The sequence below is a fragment of the Mesoplodon bidens genome (assembly GCF_964165515.1).
Source record: "Mesoplodon bidens genome assembly, chromosome: 5".
In the NCBI taxonomy this organism is placed as follows: Eukaryota; Metazoa; Chordata; class Mammalia; order Artiodactyla; family Ziphiidae; genus Mesoplodon; species Mesoplodon bidens.
In genome coordinates, this window is record NC_138161.1 from 16,480,309 (window position 1) to 16,500,555 (window position 20,247).

The 20,247-nt window shown below is 40.8% G+C and overlaps 1 protein-coding gene across 1 annotated transcript in view; it reads right to left on the minus strand.

Annotated features, from left to right (window-relative positions):
• Window positions 1-15,856, minus strand: part of MAP3K7CL (MAP3K7 C-terminal like) — a gene marked incomplete at its 3' end in the record, with an annotated part of 37,102 nt that extends 21,246 nt beyond the window's left edge. The window contains exons 1-2 of the mRNA XM_081235517.1: window positions 15,772-15,856; window positions 2,085-2,146 (exon numbers count right to left, since the gene is read on the minus strand). Of these exons, the coding sequence (XP_081091643.1) occupies window positions 2,085-2,146; window positions 15,772-15,841 (132 nt within the window). The 5' untranslated portion in view covers window positions 15,842-15,856. The remainder of the gene's footprint in view (window positions 1-2,084; window positions 2,147-15,771) is intronic.
• Between the last annotated feature and the right edge of the window lie 4,391 nt (window positions 15,857-20,247).

The following is a 20,247-nucleotide window of genomic DNA, read 5'->3' on the forward strand; positions in this document are numbered from 1 at the left end:
ATATGAATCTAAACATGCTTTCCCTCTTTTATTTTCAAAACGCATTAACTCCTTATTTTCAGCTGACTCCTAAGGTAATAAAATAGCTTTGCAGTGACAGTAAAATAAAGGAGAAATCTGTGACTGGGAAAAAAATATAGTTATTATTTTGCAATCCCAACTACACCATGAGCAGCACACATACAGCCCATCGGTGAGAACAGAACCCAAGCAAGGAAGCTTGTACGTCACATAAGCACGCCAGACGGAAAAGCAGAGGAACAGCTGAGTTGTCCTCCATGGTGAGAAGAAGAGAGATTGGGGGATATGTTTAGACAGCAGGAACCAGAGAGCTGGGATGAAGACCCTGCATGGGGGACGGGAGAGGAAGGAGATACGGTGGCTGATAGCTGCAGAGGAAATTTTAGAGGAGAACAGAGCTGTCTTTGGACAGCTGCAAGGTCATTAGTATAACCTCCTGAACAGTCTTCAGTCATCTCTACATTACTGATATTGCTCTGTTGGCAGGCTTTCTGTCAGAGGGCTGTGATGATGCCCAGGACTGTGCAGAGATGAGATAAGAGCTCCTCCAAGAGGTATGGTCACACCTGAGTTGTGTTGGATAGATCTTCAGGGGACCACCCCATCAGTGGAACACCAGCTCTTCAGACCCAACCTAGTTGCTTCCAGGTTTTAATTCAGTGCACTGGGCACAGAGACAAGAACTGGAGCCAAAAAAAAAGGATTCTATCTTGGGTTGTATAAGGGCTCATTCTTGGTTCTTCCCACCTCTGTCAAGGGCTGTTCTGGTCCAGGGGTCCCAAACTCAAATGACTTCAGGACACCAAGTGCACCCACAAATGGGAAATGCTACCAAGTGTAAGACAAGAGGAAACATCAGGTGGGAACTGGAGGTGGCAGACCCCTCATAAAGGCTTTCAGAATCAGTATTTAGAGAAAAAAGTGGTGACTAAGCAAATATCTGTGCACCTATTCAAAACCCCTATTAGACTGGTCTAAATGTGACAGCAAAGTGAAGTACTCAGGTGAACATTTGACCCAAGGCCAGTATCCAGGTATTTTAGGCAGAGCCTCTTCCTAAAGCCATCTTTCTGGAATCACCATATATCACCTAAAGAAAATTAAAGCGTCATAAATTAGCTTCTTTCAAATAATTCTGGTGTATTAAAATTAGATATCTTTGATAGGTCATCCATAGACTACACACACAAAATATTGTTCTCATAGGTCAAACCAGACCATATTCAGAAGGCTTAACTTAAAATAATTACATTCTATTACAAATTGTCAGAGAACCGGGGAGCGGGTGAGCGTGGAGTAGAGAAAGGAAGATTATTATGAAGTCTCGCCACACATGACGTGTCCCTTGTAGTTTATCACTAAATCACTAATCCAAAATGGGCCAAAACTGCAATAGCCCAGAAACATCCATAGCCAAGGAGAGCAGGGACCAGCCCTGTCCCCAGGCTCCAAAACTCCTTAAAAGTAGGAGCTTACACCCTAAGTTCTTTTTTTAAATAATTAATTAATTAATTTAATATTGGCTGCATTGGGTCTTCGTTGCTGCATGAGGGCTTTTCTCTCTAGTTGTGGTGAGCGGGGGCTACTCTTCGTTGCAGTGTGCAGGCTTCTCATTGCGGTGGCTTCTCTTGTTGCAGAGCATGGGCTCTAGATGTGCAGGCTTCAGTAGTTGTGGCACGTGGGCTCAGTAGTTGTGGCTCGTAGGTTCTAGAGTGCAGGCTCAGTAGTTGTGGCACACGGGCTTGGTTGCTCTGCGGCATGTGGGATCTTCCCAGACCAGGGCTTGAACCCGTGTCCCCTGCATTGGTAGGTAGATTCTTAACCACTGTGCCGCCAGGTAAGTCCCCTAAGTTCTTGCTATTCTCAGGCTATAGCCACATAAACAGACAGGGGCACTACCTGAGGGCTTCATGACCTTGAAACCCTAGAAATGCAAACCTTGATGACGTGAAATGTCCCCCACTCTGTCTTCAGGTTAGTCTTTCTCAATTAGGCCACTTTTCCACTCACTGTATTTTGTGAAACTAAGGAGAAAAGAGGAAGGACTGCAGAAAAGTCCTTACCTGTAGCTGCTGGTCTAATTCTGGAAAGACCAGAGGAATGGCGTCTTCAGGAGGTGTATCATCTAAAACATGAAAATAAAATGATTGTTCATTATTAGAGCCCTTTCTCTCAGGAGAGTTTTCTTGCTGTTACCATCTTTAGACTTACACTGTCAGTATACATCAGTTAGGGACAGAAAGAATGCAGAAGGCAATTTTGCTCATTTTTTGGTACAAACAGAAGCACAGAAGGCGTAGTTGGTTTGACCAAAATTTTGCAAACAAGTATCAGAATCCTCAAATGTTCAGTCTAGTAGTTCTCCACTTAAGAAGCACTGCTTATCTTTCAATACTCCTACGTTAGCCAAAACCAAAAAATACGATATTCAGGAAAGTGCTTTATTTAACAAGGTAATAATGAGGTGACCAGAGCAACCTCACTGGGACAGAGGAACGTGTTAGTGAAAAACAGTGTTAGTTCTGCTCTGAAAGACGCCAAGGGTGGCAAGCTTGGATGGGTTTGCCCTCTGCTCTTACCACAAACCACCACTGACAGGCAGTTGACCAGAGCTTCCTCTGGGTGACAGTGGGTGACAGGCAGTGACCCGATCAGGGCATTTCTTCCCAACGCACCAGGCAGCAATCCCAACCCAAGGCCCATACACTGTCCTGATGCGGGAGAGCCCGCAACCCTGTCCTCAGCTGCCTTCATCTGGCTGACTGGCAACAGGCAGGTGTTGCTGGATCCAAAGAGGTGGTTCACAGAAGCATCAGAGGAAACCTGAGAGAAGTTTATCCAAATCTCTTCAATAACATACTTCTGCGATCCTTGCCATAGCCATAAGGCTGACCTCCTTAGACTAAAAAGATGATGAGAATTGTACCATTCAATTATTTGGCAAGGAGGAGAGTTTTTCTACTGCAGAATTTCTAATGGAACTCATGCCAATTGAATTCATATGGTAAGAAAAGGTAAGAACCTAGCTTAAGAAATAAGGTGAGTGGAGACAACTCTATTCCCCTTCTAACCCTTCATATTCAGAAGTAACCACTATCCTGATTTTAGAGGTTATCATGCAGATGTATGTATTTATATTTTTATTAGGTATGTATACACCCACAAACAATATACGTAATATAGTATTACTATGCATGGATGATTTTAAACTATAAATTGAGTCACATTGTAGACATCCTTCTAAAATGTGTTCTTTTTTTTTGGTTAACATTATGTGTTTGAGATTGAACTAAATAAACTTAGTTTTAGTTAGTTCATTTAACTGATATACAGTATTCACTCATTCATTTATTATTTGAATGTATTTGTCCATTTTCCGATTGGTGAATATTGAGTTCCAATTCTTTATAATAATAAATAATGCTGCAATAAAAAAAAAGAAAAGGAAGGAAAGCTGTGCATACAGTGAGAATAAAGTGCTTCTCAAGAATCATACGATCTTGAAGTAGAGCATTTTGACCCTCACTAGGAAGTTTAAAGAGTTATGGGATCTAGAGCAATGAGTAGCTATTGGTGTTTATTCCATTATTTTCTACAGATAAAGACAGAAGTATAGCGGTTCAGGTTGGGTTTTAACTAAGTAATTTTAGCACTAATAAAGACTGTCCTTAGAAGTTTAAAAGAAAAAAAAAAAAAGAACATACTGCTGACCTAGCTCTGGTACTAGAGGACAGCCCTCTTGTCAGCAGAACCTCTGTATCTGGCTCTTTGGGTCCACTGGCCATAGATTTCCAATCCTCTCTTTGTTGACATCTATCACAGGTATGACTATGAGACTACAGTGAAATACAGGCTACAGGAATAATTTCAATACCAAATCTATTTTAAATGATAAGAAAGAGGGCTTCCCTGGTGGCACAGTGGTTGAGAGTCCGCCTGCCGATGCAGGGGATGTGGGTCTGTGCCCCCATCCGGGAGGGTCCCACATGCCGTGGAGCGGCTGGGCCCGTGAGCCATGGCCGCTGAGCCTGCACGTCCGGAGCCTGTGCTCCTCAACGGGAGAGGCCACAACAGTGAGAGGCCCACGTACCGCAAAAAATAAAATAAAATAAAAATTTAAAAAATTATAAGAAAGAAAGATCATGATTTTATGTTCTCACTACCATAAACAAATTTATTTATAAAAACTGTTGAAGTTCTCTTTGAACCAGAAGTTATACGGGCCATACACAGCGCAGAAGCAAGCATCCTTTCCCTACTCACTGACAGTACTATCCGGAATAAAACGCAGCACACAAGGAGCTCCTGGCTCCTAAGAGATTACGTTTCTTCAAAGGCACCGAAGATAATCTCCAGAAATATCATTCAAACAAGGACAGTATTCACCTCTTCCAAACACCTTAAGGGCCTCTGCTATATTTTAGTCAAGAGTAGTGTAATAATACTCCCACTTGCGTGGTTTCAGACAATGGCAATGGGGCACCAACTGTGAATCCATTTGTTCCTGTACCTGCCAGACAATGGATGCCCCCAGGTTCACCGACGCTATGTAGCTGCACAGAGCAAGTAGAAACAGGGAAATCTTCCCAAGACTCTCACTGCAGGCTGGAGTGCCATCTCACAAGGAAACAAGGAGAGTCAATCCCTTGGCCCTTGGAATGCTTTCTTCTACTCGGAGGTGACAACTTCTGCCAAATACTGTGGCTTTTTCAATCCACCCCATCATTTGCAAAGAATTGCACAAAAAAACAAATTTTTTTTTAAAAAGACAGAAATAATCATTTGTTTCTACTGACCCTTTGGTGATAACCTTTATTATAAAACCTATAGTTTGTATATAAAATGGACTTTGGTCTAAGGTGCATTTCAATTTATTTCAATAAAATATCAATAACCCAAACATCATGATTATCTCCGCTCATTGAGTTCAAGGCTGGAACAACTTGGTACTGGTAAATGGGAACATATTATACTTTGACACCGCAACCTTAATAGTCACAGATGAGCAGCCACGTTTTAGAAGGAGAAACCACTTCTACAAAGTACAGAGCAGATAGTACATTCTAGAATTCTAAAAGACAGCCAGGAATGGAACGCAAGGCTTCCTGGGACTTAATCCACCTTGTTCCCTGTGAAGTCACGCTCCTTCCTGCTTAATTATAAAAAAAAAAAGGAAAACAGATATTCATTTGCATTACTATAGTAAATAGCAAATATCTGGTATGACCCAGAATTAATAAAGCCCATTATAAAAATCCGTTATTATTGATAGTCACACCATGTAAAGGCATATATATATGGGACCAAGCTGATAATTTTGCAGATAAGTAAAGGCTTAAGATTAGATTCCCTGAGTCAGAAAAAAAAAAAAAAGTCTAATTGATTGACATAGAAATAAACATATAATAAATATTTTAGAAAGACAAAAGAAAAGCAAGAGTTTTGTTAAAGTTGATTTAATCCAAGCAGGAAATGGCATTGGAAACAAGAAAACCAAAGACAGATGTAAGGAGATGACTGAGTCTGAAAGCCAGTCCTGTATTTTACTGCTTGATGCCATCTGGTTTAGCTGGCATCCCTGCCAGCCAGAAATTTCAGTGCTTGCAAAGCTGCTTACAAAGCTGCTCCAAGTTGATGTGTGGTGTGTTTACTTTTAAACAGTGGCTGCCTTCTTTGACTGGTTTTAAAAATAGGCAAATATTCTAAAAGCAGAAGGATGAATCACAGGATTGGGCCAAAAAGAAAGAAGGAAAATGACTTAGGCAGACTAGTAGCACAGCTGTTCCACAAACATTTGGCCAAATCGTTGTAAAACATTTTGACAGTGATATCAGAGCGGAGTTCCTAAGAGCAGTTAAGTTCGTTTTGACAATTCCAGAAGCACAAAGTAAATTGTACAGTAGCTATGCAAGACACCCTCTTGGAAAATTTGGCTTTTTTTAAAAAAGGACAGTAGTTGCTAGATATGTTTATAATGTGATAAAAATCAGAATGCAAGTACTTTTTTGTTAAAATTTATTTATCAATCAAATATTTATTAAATGCCTATTACATTCAAGGCAGGGACTGAGGTTCTATGCCAAACTGGCAAATCACTTTACCACATTTTTTAATGCATTAAGAAAATAATTCATAGGCTTCCTTTCCAAAATGGCACTGTGGGCTTGATGGACCAAGAAAAATGTATCCTCAGGAATTTGTTAAAGGATGAAAGATAAAGGAAAGAATGAAAGAGGAATTTTTTTTTAATAAGCAGATGTTCACTGCTTGTTTTGCAAACACAATGTGACTAAGTCAATGGTACTTAATATAGAACTTTCTGATTGGTATCCCAACCATTATGACATACCATAGTACATTTTATGATGGGCTTGTCTCAGTGTCTATTTAGCAGCTGTTGGGTTGCTTTGGTGGTTATTCTGCTTCAGGTTTCCTTAAATTGTCTGCTTTGTGCTTCTCCATGAATCAGATAAGGGAGGCCCATTGGGTCTGTAATCCAAATCCTCACTGTTATTTGGTAATTATGCAGCCAGAGCTCTCAGATAACGCTACAGCTGGAAGGAACTGGTGGTCATCTGGTCCCAGACTCTCAGAGCAGAGCTGAGGACAAGGGCCCCACGAAAGGAAGAGTCTAGTAAGACTAAGGGGTGTCTCCCCCCCAAGGGCCCTTCTCATGCTGCCCTGTGCTTCTTCACCTTCTGCTTCATGGGTTCTCATACACTTGTATTTCATGACCCAGTAAAAATTTCCCCAAAACATTGGGAATCATGCCCTTAGACTGTCCAAATTTTTATTCAGCTAGTGAAGATTCTAAAACAACGACCATGTATCTTTAACATCTCTTTATGACAGAGGACATTTGAACACCAAAATTATAAGACAAATATAATCTTAGAATGCAAGTGTATCCATCATAATGGATAAATTTAGCTTTATAGACAAACACACACACAGAACCTCACTGTGCTGTCCTTATTTCTTTTTTCTTTTTTTTTTTTGCGGTACGCGGGCCTCTCACTGTTATGGCCTCTCCCGTTGTGGAGCACAGGCTCCGGACGCGCAGGCTCAGCGGCCATGGCTCACGGGCCCAGCTGCTCCACGGCATGTGGGGTCTTCCTGGACCGGGACACGAACCCGTGTCCCCTGCATCGGCAGGCGGACTCTCAACCACTGTGCCACCAGGGAAGCCCTGTCCTTATTTCTTTTGTTTTACATCAGAGAGGAAAACTTCATCAGAACCAGACCAGGTCTGCAAACCAGTATTTGAGAACAACTGCTCTAGACAACATCTTGACTGGACTTTGGAGTCAACTCTCTCCCCATCCCACTGGACCCTCCATCCTAAATATTGTACAATTGGGTCTATGCTGGGAAACTCTAAATCCTTGGTAGAATGAGTGTCGGTTTCCACATAGAGAAGAAGACCTCAGGAGAGGGAGAAGTCACGCTCAGAGAACATCCCCAAACCTCACTCCACTCCCCAACCTGGAACTTTGAGGGGCAGCTGGCCCAGAATCCGTTCAACCCGTCTACACTTCCGGCAGTCGAAGCCGGCTTCGTGGGAATGCACCTGCACTGTTGCAGGAGCTCTTCGCCGAGGCGGGCCCGTGCTTGGTTTAATGATCTGGATACACTGTCCTGAAATTCTTAATAATTTTTGAAGAGCCCCAGAATGTTTGCACTGTGCCTCTACACATTATGGTCCTGCCTCCAGGACAACCCCTGAGTGCTGGTCTCCTGGAGACTGTCCTTCAGGGAACCAGGTGCAAACTGACACGAGGCAAGTGAGTTGGGGCAGTGGCTGCACTGCAGAGGCTCATGAAAAACCTTTCCTCCGGACACAGCAGGTTGGTGCCATTTGGTAGGATGGATAAACCTGCCTTTGAATCTCTGGGTTGACCACTTTTTTTTTTTTTTGCGGTACGCGGGCCTCTCACTGTTGTGGCCTCTCCCGTTGCAGAGCACAGGCTCTGGACGCGCAGGCTCAGCGGCCATGGCTCACAGGCCCAGCCGCTCCGCGGCACGTGGGATCTTCCCAGACCGGGGCACAAACCCGTGTCCCCTGCATCGGCAGGCGGGCTCCCAACCACTGTGCCACCAGGGAAGCACTGGGATGACCACTTTTTAATCGGTGAATATGGACAATCAACATAATATCTTTGAGACTCAGTTTTCTCCTCTGCAAAATGGACATCATATTCCCTGTCTCAGAAACTTATTAGTAAAGGAATGCATATGTCAACCATTTTGCCTAAAGCCTGGCACCTAGGAAATAATCAGTAGTAATATTGAATGCTTAATAAAATCGAGTTTAAATTCCTTTTCACCATAAACTCAATCAAGTGGTAATGGGGAGGCAAGGCACACATGTGTGTGTGTGTGTCCGTATGTGTGTGTGCCCGCATGTGCAAATGTGAGTATGTGTTTAATGATGGGGGTTAAGGGTATCTTCATCATGCGAATAATCCAAAGAGAACAGGTAGGGTCAAGATTACTGACTCTAATTACTGAGTTCTTCCCAGGCCAAGTTAAGGGAGATTTCCCTGGTGTGACCATAACCTCAGCTCTCTTCATTTAAGTCTGAATTTTAGAAGCATTTCTCTTTTACTTCCTTATCAAGGCACTTTTTATATAAAATATTGTAAAGAAATTTTTTTAACTTACACATGAAAGGTCTTTGAGTACTTTCCCTTGAAATCTAAATCAAGATTCACATTTTATTTTTAGAAAAAATAAGTGACATAAGTTTGCAAATCACATTACCAATACATCAAAAAACAATTTTAAACTTTCTGGATACCTTGGTTCTTGTTAGAACATCATATCATTTTGAAACACATCAAAAGCTTTTTTAACCTTTGCTTTCTGTTTGTTAAACATTAGAGATGTGAATCTAATACACATTGAATTTTCAGGGCCCATAAAATTAAAACTATAGATATGGATATGGACAAAGGTAGAGCTTTCGTATGATACCTAGCAGATTGTCAATTGTTTATAATTAATAAAAATCACCATGTTACCTTAACCAGTACCTAAACCTATCAGGCAAACAAGATCATACATCAAATAGACTGAATGATATTTCTCTGCATGGAGAGACATGATTCAGTTTAAAGACAGATTTTATGTTTCTTTGAAACGCTCATCTAGTCACTATTATTGTAGCTATCATTTAGTGAATCTTATTGATTTATCCTTTTGTAAGAATATTTTGACTTATTTAGCTTAAAAACAAACTCCCTCACCCAGAAACATCTGCTTCAAGATGAACTCGTTGGAAGTATATTTATTTGTCAGACACCACTAAATAAAATTTACCTCTCCCTTTCTTCTTTCCTACTCTATGAAAACATATCAGAACTAACTTTCCTCCATCATTTCCCAGGTCCACTGGGGAAGCTATTTGCTAACAGAAACAATCATTCTTTTCTCTTATTACTTGGATCCTACCTCTAAATGGGCAATAAAGTAAAAACAGCCCCAATGGCATGGCTTTGAAGCTCTTCCCACTATTTATTAACTGCTTGATTAGAGGCAAGTTATTTAACCTCCCTTAGCCAGTGTTTCCACATCTGTAAAATGGGTATAACATCTTCCTGCAGAGTTGTCGCCTATACTAAATTGATGAGATAGTACAAGTAAAAGCACCTAGGGACTCCATAAGCATTCATTTCCTTTTTTACCTTTCTTTACAGCCTTAAGCAACAGATTCCAACCAATAAATCCAGTTGTACCTCAAAGAAATCTTCAGCCGATATCAGAATAACAAATTCAAAGGGGTTATAGATACTGTATTATTGATTTTATAGTATTTGATAATTAAGTTCTACTGTGGTTCTCAACTCTGTGCTCTGTAAAGGATGTAAATATAGCAGACCCCCCGCCCACTCCCACCCCACTCTTGAGTGGTTTTCAACTTATTGTTATCAGTACATGCTGAGGCAGCCCTAAAGGTAGGGTCAGAGTTGGGACAGAATGTCACCTGGGAGAGTTCAAAGAGGCTCTCCCAGCCCATGTCCCCAAATGCCATCCTTACCAAGTTGGCTGGTAGAATTCCAGTGGGAACTTTATCCCTAGACCTCCTACTGATACACAAAAATACACCCTGAAAGAGATAAAAAGGTAAACCTTGACACTTATTGCTTAGTGTGAATGAGGTTTTCCAGAGTCTTTCCCAAAAGCAAGGATTGAGACAATGAAGAGAAGAGAGTACGGAAACATTGGGGCCCTGAAGAGGGAGAGAGAAATAATACCAAAAGGTACCAGAGGGAGAAAAAAGTTGAAGGAAGGGGACAATGACAAAAGACTTTTCACCTGCATCACAATTTTGCTGAGAGCCAGTTTTGCAAATGTATGCAAAAAGACATTCACACAATACCCAGTTAAACTAGATTCAAGGATAGCTATTTCAGCTACTCCACATAATTCCCGCTGCCACACAAAACACCAGATGTGTGAGGACAAAATAGTATTACTTAAGCAGAGTGGGTCTTTAGTTTTTTTTAACTAAAGGTCTTATGATTAATTCATGCCCAGATATGAAAAACTCTAATAGCTTGAAAAAAAAATTTTTTAACAAGTTGTTGAAAGCTACCAGCTAGGGCTGATACCAGTATCCTTGATTCTAAATAACAACCAAAAAAAAATTTTTTTAAAAGCCAAGGTCTAGATTTACACAAGAATGTGCCAGATTTTGGCTCTACTGAAGATAAAGAAAATTCTCAAGTAATTAACATCAAATCCTCATGTCTGTCTAACTCTAAATTCTCTCTAATTGGAGAAGGACTAGTGAGTCTCTAATAACCCAAGAAGTGGGATTCCTATTTCTCTTCTGCACATTTTCTATTGAGAAAAGTAACTTCATGATGGTCCCAATTTAGAAAGTCAACTCTTTGGAATTCCCAGTTTGGAGGTAATACCAGTCATATCATAGTTTATTAAAGACAAGCATTGCTGGGAATTTCCTGGCGGTCCAGTGATTAGGGACTCCATGCTTTCACTGCCGAGAACCCGGGTTTGATCCCTCATTGGGGAACAAAGATCCCAAGATATCGCAAGCCTCTCGATGCAGCCAAAAAAATAAATTAATAAAATAATATATATTCTTAAAAAAAAAAAAAGACAAGACAGGTGTTGCTGCCTCTGGGAGTTATGGCTAGCTAAGTGTTACTTAAGGACGGGTTCTAATGGTATGCTAGAAATGGTGATTGTATTTTAGAAGGCTTTTTTTTTCCCCCTAACAACTTGCTTCCTTCATTTAAGCCCCTAGAGGTCCCTAGTCTTTTTGAAAACTTGTGGCTCATTCTGCAATCAATGATCAATGATCAATTCCCATCTCCCAGGTCAGTCTGTCACCAAGTCCTTTCAACCCTTCCTTCCAAATGTACTCTGAATTCAATCATCCCATTCCATTCTCTAATCCAGGTTTTCATCACTTTGTCTGTGTACGATGATAAAAAGCCCCTTGCATTCTCTCATCTCCCCACATTCTAGACTATCTCAATTGAACGCTCACCATTTTCATCATATTACTCCCTTGCTCAAGAACTCTTGAAACTCTATTGCTTCTGATCAAATCCAAACTCTTTCACTGAACTTTTAAGATTGACTTGGTAACTCTAGTCTACTGCTATCTAAAAGAGACATTCTACCTAAGACTCCAGCACAATGCCCAGCTCAGAGAGGGCCCAGTAAATGGCAGGAACTCTTCCACAGTTCAGACCTCTGTTCCAGCTGAAGAGAGTTTTAGTATTTCCTGAACAAATTGTGCTCTTCCTGACTTAGGTTTTGCTCACACTTTCTGTTTGAAAGAAAAAGGAAGAAGAATTGTTAGAAGATGGGTAGCTTCCTTTTCTTATACCTGGTATCCAGAAATGGCTCCTTTCCTACACTACCTTTCTACACACTACCTGCCTTCAAGCCCAGGATGACTATCACATCTTCCAAGAAGCTGTTCCCATCTGCTCTGGGTGACAGATTTTTCCCCACAGGAGAGATCATATTGCACTTCTGCCTTATAAAACCCATAGGAGGAGAGATCATATTGTACTTCTCTTTGCACATATCACCAGCCTTTGGCAGAATGCTAGAAATATAGAAACTAAGTAAAGCTCAGCTAACTGCTAAGAGCAGAAGCAGAGGTACCCACAATCCACCAACTGGATAATTACTCCCTAAATAATTACAGCTCAGTTATACTATAAACCCTACCTTGACAAGAAGTAGAAGTGTGAGATGTAGGTGAAACACAAAGCTGCTTCATGGTTTATACTTTCCTTCATGTTCTAGAATCAATCATCATAAACACAGGGGCTAGCTAGCTGAGTCCTTAATTTATGTCAAGTGCTATGTTACATGTTTTATCTATATAGTGTCATTTAATTCTCACAACAACTCTGTGACTTATTACTATACACATCTTAGGAGAAACTGAAGTTCAGCAAAGTTGAGTGACTTACCCAAGATCATACAAACAGTGATGGCAATGGTTCTAGAAACCACAGCTCACTGATTTCAAAGCCGTATTCCCTTAACCTCTACACTAAATTGTCTCAGATAAATACGCAAAAAAAGAAAAAGAAAAGAAAAGAAAAGAAACTGTCCTAACATGACCAGAGGAATAAGCACTGTATTAGGCTCGTAAGAAATGAACAAGTCAACATTCACAGGCAAAGACATCTCCTTTTCTCATGGACTCTGCTTACTCCTCAAGAACAAATTCAATAATAAGGAATTACTCCCTAAAAGTTTACCTTAGTTTTCCCATTTATTGTAAAAGTCTAGGATTTTTCCATTGTTTTCCCCCTAAGTGTGTGGTCTATGGACCACAGGCACTGGAATTCAAAAGGCATGCATAGTGTGTATGATGACAAGTGTTGTTTGGTGTGACACTCCACACACTCCTTATTCGAGAATTCAGAGGGAGTGTCCCCAGATATCTGCAAGGCATCTTTCTGTGCACTTGTAATCTCAGGTGCATGGGAAAATACAGATTTCTGGGCTTCAGTCCGAGCCTACTGCAGGAGAAGTGGGGCCATGGAACATATATATTTGATGAGTGCTCTTGGGTGATTATTTTAAGAAAGATGGAGAAACACAGAACCCCAGCTCCTGTCTTGGATTCTCTAGTTAGGTGCCCTTTCGAGAGAAATGGGGACACATTGGTCATTTTACAAAATTTAATTTTCGAAGGTTCTTCATAAGTCTTCATGAGCATCTTTCTGTAGAACTGGAAGTCAGGAGTCAGGAATTAACTTGAAATAAATGACAACCCTTATTTGAAGCTACTGTATCAAAAACTGTGCATTTCAGAAGTGGGCATTCTTGGGACATTTGAAAGAGACTGGAACAAAACAATCTAAAATGACTGATGCAAAGCATGCAGGAATTCCCAGTCAGGGGCCAAGAGGGTTCAAAGGATGGTGGCAAATTAATTACAAGTTGTACATCTTGTACTTCAAGGAAGAGTCCATTCATGTAGCCCAAAGAGCAAGATCCACCTCTCCATGGTTCTTTTCTGTACATAAATTAAATTTTGTTAAAATGAATATGAGGGACCAATATGTTTGTGTTGTCCAAAATTATGATATAATAATATTGTTTGAAATAAACAAGTTTATATACTAAATTTTCTCTGTAACACTGTTGATTGCAACAGGACTTGTCCTGCTCATGTGGAACACGAACACAAGGAAGAAAATTGTACATCTTCTTTCTCCCTTGGGATTTTTGGTTTACATGTGTCTGTCTTGGGAGCTAGCCACTCAAGCACTGATTATTACTCAAAATCTTGCATTTATGAAATGCGTAAAAACAGAAGGAGCTTTTCTTTTTTGTTTTGTTTTTAATTATAGACTTTATTTTTTAGTGCCATTTTAGGTTTACAGATAAATTGAGCAGAAAGTACAGAGAGTTCTTACATACTCTCTTTCCCTACAAACATAGCTTCCTTTTATTCCTAGAGATGCATGATGGGATAAGGAAGAGTTCAGACAGTCCAGTCTAGGGACCTGAGTTTAAATCATAACTCTGTTACTCACTAACAGGGGAGTCTCTGGACCTTGATCTCTGTCTCTGCAAATTGGAAATACTAATGCCTACATTGCATGGTTATTTTAAAGATCAGAAATAATATGTGAAGATCTAATGCAAAGACAAATGCAATTAACGGTAGTTGTCATTTCTTAGTTGAGACGGATTGGTTTGCCTTTTGGGAGGTTTCCCCTTCATCATTGTCTTGCAAGGCAACCTTGATTGGGAATATAATATAACAGCAGCCATGGGAAGAGTGTTGGAAGAACAGATGATGAAGAGTCAAGGCTTCACCTCTTCCTACTCTAGAACGAATTCTCCACTGGGGGCTGCATAGTCCAGGAACCCCAGGGCAGAGGTGTCACCACCATAATCACTTGGTATAGTAAAGTCTAAATGGGTTGTGTAGTGTCAGACTTCACAGAGCCTAGATCCTTACTTTGCATTATTTTGGGAAGGAACCTGTCCCTTTTCAATCATTACTTTTTAAAGCATTCCTTCATACAGGAGCATTGTAAGAGGGAGGGAAGGAAGGAAAGAAAGAAGGGAGGGAGGGAGGGAGGGAAGGAGGGAAGGAAGGAAGGAGGGAATCAATGCTCAGAAGATGTAAGGTTTAAATGATGTTGTTTAAGCATATGACTATGTGATTTTAACAGATGACATTAGACTGAAAGCAAAAGATGACACCAGTGGAAGAGATCCAAGCCTTCCCTTCCTCACTGCTGTGACCTTACACAACCTGTGGTCCCCTGTCAAAGATGGTGGAACTGAGTATGTGTGTTAAGAGGTCATTGAAGGAAGCCATGACAAAGGCCTCTAAGTACGGCAGCCTCACCTCAGACCATACTATTTCAAGAAGGTCCGCCTCACCTGTCCCATTCATCACTCCCGCTGAAGTCTGTTTATTAGCCGGAAGTGTGGGAGCACCAGTGAGAAACCAGCATTTGGAACTTAGGCTTCAGGAAATGCTGCTGGAACCGGGACAGTGATATTTTTATATTACCTAGCCAACTGCCAGCTCTTAATAAACATTTCCTCATGCAGTTTTAACAATGACATAATTTGTTCTCATTAGAAATTGTTATAGCTCCATGAATTTTATAATAAAAGAAAACTAAAATGGAAAAAGTAAAAAAATAAGAAGAGGGACTTCCCTGGTGGTCCAGTGGGTAAGACTGTGCTCCCGACGCAGGGGCCCCGGGTTTGATCCCTGGTGGGGGACCTAGATCCCGCATGCATGCTGCAACTAAGAAGTCCACATGCTGCAACTAAAAATCCTCATGCAGCAAAGAAGGTCCCGAGTGCTGCAACTAAGACCCGGCACAGCCTAAATAAATAAATAAATAAATACTTTTTTTACAAAGAAGAAGAAGAAATGTGCTCAAACGATCAAAGGTTTGGAGATGGAAGCATCACCAGAGGCATTTCTGGAAGCCACTCTCCAATGATGCATGATGAAGAATCACGCTCCCCATCATTGGCTCATGCCAGGCATGCATTTTTTTTTTTTTTGGCTGCACAGCCTGTAGGATCTTAGTTTCCCGACCAGGGATCGAACCCGCGCCCCCTGCAGTGGAAGCTCGGACTCCTAACCACTGGACTGCCAGGGAAGCCCCCATGCATGCCTTTTTAAATGCCCTTTGTGGAACTAGAAAAAATGATGGTAAGAAGGCGGCAGGCTGGGGAGGCAACACTTTACTTCAAAGCAGAGCATACCTGAGGCATTATCAAGGCTGAAGGCAATGCGTACTGGCTTATCCGCAGGTACCCTGGCTGTGCTGATCATGTGGGCACCTGAGCCTTGGCCTTCCTCCTGGTCTTCCAGCTGCAATGACAAGAGAGAGCCATTGTCACTTTACCCAACATTATCCCTCGAATTCTCAGAGGCCTTTGGAACTTAGAGGGGAAAGTTAGTAAGCACTGCTTTCTTATTTTAAAGATATTCCTAGCTCCTAGCTTTCTTTCCCTACACCTGTCCCATTTATAATTCTTTTTCTGGCTTATAAAAGCATTTGCTTTGGAAATACATCTAGAACAAAATATAAAAGATGGGGCAAAATCTCCACCCACCTCACTTTTTTAGTATCCCTTACACTGACTAGTCCAACCCTGGCCCTTTGAGGTCTTACATAGTATTTTATTTTTAATTGAGAGGGATAAAGAAGTCTTAATAAGGCATCAGACATCTTTTCACGCTCAAAAGCTTAAATTGGATCTGAATTATTGATCTGGGAGTGGTAACAAATAACTATCATGGAATAATTTCAAGAATACCAAAGACTATTTTAAAATATCCCCCAGTTATATTATGAATAGTATGTGCTTTAAATATCTGATTAACTACCTGTTAATCTAGCAAACATTTCTAAGGTTGTGTGATATGAGCAAAAGACACATCTTAAAAACATCTATTGATGATCTACATCACCTACTAAATTACCATTTAATAAACTAAGATAGAATGAATGGAAAAGCATGCTACAGATAATATGGGTTGGGGTGGGTGGAAATACATGAATATTTCTTTGTATAATAATTTAACCAAGATATTTGATAATTTTTGTTCAATGGGACTAGGAAAAGATAGTATTATAAACACAAGATATCTTTGCCATTTAAATCCATATATTTAACTTTTCTATTTTTAGTCCTGCTTCCCCCTAAGCCCTCTACTTTCCTTCTCATGGAGACAGTAAACCAAAAACTCTGAATGATATTTTAAAGAAAATGTCTCTAAAAATGGCAAAATATAAATCATCTCTTTAACCATCCTTAGCGAGATTCTGGGAACTGCTTTAGCAGGACATTTTCTCACAGCAAGGTTTCTGATTCTTTCCCATAACTTTTCTCTATCTAAAAATAGTGTGTAGAACACTGAATTTTGTTTTTACAATTATTTATAGAGCCAAAGCGAATGCATATATATTTAATATATATATTTAGACATACATACATATGGAATCATCTTATCACCAGTATATGGAAAAAGAACATGCTTATATTAAACACCTAGTATAGCTTTGGAGAAAAACCAGCAACTTTTCATCACCCAGTTAGAATCATATTTGGCCCATTCATTGAACACTACAAGTAGCAATGAACCATAAAGCACTCCAAGTCATGTCATTCTAAGTTAGAAAAGAAGTATTAATGTGAAACATTCGACTCAAGAAAAGGGTAATATAAAATCACTGTTATTTGACTCAAAATGTGTTTTATCTTAGCTCTGACATACATTTCTGTGTAGTCTCGTCTGCTTAGAATCAACCATCTTGTTAGCCACCTGTTCCTAGGGAATAGAACAGACTGTCTCAAATTTAACAAAACAGACAATAAAAAACCCCTTAAAGTTGTAGCCAAAAGAAAAAAAATCTTATTGTTACACCCTGTACCATCACCAAACCATTTATTGTAACATCTGAGGATGAAAAGCTTCACTCCTCTTTTGGCTAAATCTCCCAATGCTCTCCTGCACCAAGAAATAAACCACAAGAGGTAGAAATTTGCCTCCTGGGATTTTGTAAATAGATCTCTGGCAGGGTTTCCAGCCACGGGAAATGGAATTGATCAACGCAGCTAATTAAAGTCCCTCCCCTCCACACAACAGAGAACATCTGTCTGCCTCCCAAAGGATGGCCGCGGCAAAGTTGGGTGGATTTTGAGTTCCACACGGTGTCAGCCACAAGAGCCCCTGAACCAACTTGCCTTTTCATCACACCGCCTGGGGAAATGGGCCACTGATTCCTCCTCTCGGCGGTAGCAGAGCTTTGGTTAAGTTGCTGGTGCTCTGAGCGTTTAGTTGGGTTTTCACACCTGTCGCCTTACCTCACTTAGTTGAGTGTCTGCACTTGTGTAATCCAGGGCCAGCCACTGCCTTGGCCGGTCGTTGCCTTTGTGGAGTACAGACCTAGTGGCAGAGCAGGCTGCACCTGCCACATAGCAGCCGCTGACAATCTGAGGAGCAGTGACAGCTGGGAGGGCGGCTCGCTGCTACCTGCTGTCCCCCAGACCCCGGCGTCCCACGGGGCCTCCCTGTTGCACTTCCCTCCACGACCCCTCTCTCCTTTCCTTGTCTCTCCAACAGCCAGGATGTTGTCATGCTTCTAGAAAAAGCAAGAGCAAAAGAAACCCCTCCTCCTGTCAGAGGCATTGATAAACAGCAAGTCGTGGAGAGTCCAAATGTTTTAATTCATTAGTCCTGGCAAACCTAAAATACAAACAGACTTGCTTCACAAGACAGGAATGTCTTCAGCGTGATCCAATCGGTGTCTGTGTCTATTCCAGCAAACTGGCAAAGATAGCATGACTCCAGTCAGCAAAAATGTCGGCCGCTCCAGTCAGCTCCCCAGGACCCAGCCAACTTGGACAGGCCACAAGCGTTCTCTCAGATGATGGCAGTGATGATTCGGCTTAAGAACGTGAGGTCTGAGGTTGAGCTGCTGTTGGGCTTGATGACTTGATCCCATCTACGATGCAACCGACCGCAAACCGAGTCAATGGTAAACAGGAAGGGAAAAGTTCAAACTATTCAAATTTTTTAATAGCTATCAACCTGAAGATGGGTAGTACTTTAAAAGAGTTGGATGGTGATGTTGAGGTTAGATAATTAAAGATAAACAAGTAGCCAGAGAATGCACAGACTGGGAGAAAATCTTTGCAAAATACATACCAGGTAAAGGATGGGTATCCAAGATATAAAAAGAACTCTTAAAACTCAACAGTAGGAAAACAACCCCATTTAAAAATGGGCAAGGCTTCCCTGGTGGCGCAGTGGTTGGGAGTCCGCCCGCCGATGCAGGGGACACAGGTTCGTGCCTCGGTCCGGGAGGATCCCACGTGCCGCGGAGCGGCTGGGCCTGTAAGCCATGGCCGCTGAGCCTGCGCATCTGGAGCCTGTGCTCCGCAACGGGAGAGGCCACAACAGTGAGAGGCCCGCGTACCGCAAAAAAAAAAAAAAAAAATGGGCAAAAGATATGAACAGGCACCTCACAAAAGAAGATATAGAGATGGCAAATAATCATATGAAAAGATGCTGAACACCATACATCATTAGGAAATTACAAATTAAAACAACCTTGAGATTCCACTACACCCCGCTTAGAATGGCCAAAATCCAAAACACTAACAACACCAAATACTGGTGAGAGTGAAAAATGGTGTGGCCACTTTGGAAGACAGTTTGGCAGCTTCCTACAAAACTAAACATGTACTTACCATTATGATCCAGCCATCACACTCCTTGGTATTTACCCAAAGGAACTAAAAACTTATGTCCACACAAAGACTTACACACAGATGTTTATAGCAGCTTTATTCATGATTGCCAAAACTTGGAGGCAAAGAAGAGGTCCTTTCATAGATGAATGGGTAAACAAACTGTGGTACATCCAGACAATGAAATATTATTCAATAATAAAAAGAAATGAGCTATCAAGCCACAAAATACATGGAGGAAACTTACATGTATGTTATTAAGTGAAAGAAGCCAATCTGAAAAGGCTACATGTTGTATGATTCCAACTATACAACATTCTGGAAAAGGCACAATTATGGAGACAGGAAAAAGATCAGTAGTTGACAGGGGTTTAAAGAGAGGGAGAGAGAGATGAACAGGGAGCATAGGATTTTTAGGGCAGTGAAACTATTCTGTGTGACACTATAATGGTGAATATATGTCATAGGTTTGTCAAAACCCATAAAACGTACAACACCAAGAGTTATAAACTACAGACTTTAGTTAATAAGACTGTGTTTATATTGACTCATCAATTGTAACAAATGTACCACGCTAATACAAGGTGTTAATAATTGGGGAAATAGGGGAGGAGAAGTGGTGGGGAGGGGATAGAAGGGAACGCATTGCTTTTCACTCATTTTTTTTTCTGTAAACCTTCAACTGCTCAAAAAATGTTAAATAAGTAAAAGGATTTAGCAGGTTTCCTTGGTCTAATGAATAAAAGGCTAATTTGTTATTCTATCCACAGTAATAAGGGGCATAGATTCAGGTGATTAAAAACATTCACATATAAACCTATTTGCATTTGTAACTGCAAATCTTTCCAGGAATTATTATTACTGTTTGATGGTATTTTATGGATAATAATATCGTCTTACGTAGTGCATTAAAATTGATCAAAAAGACTCTTTTTTTAATAAATTTATTTATTTTTATTTATTTATTTTGGGCTGTGT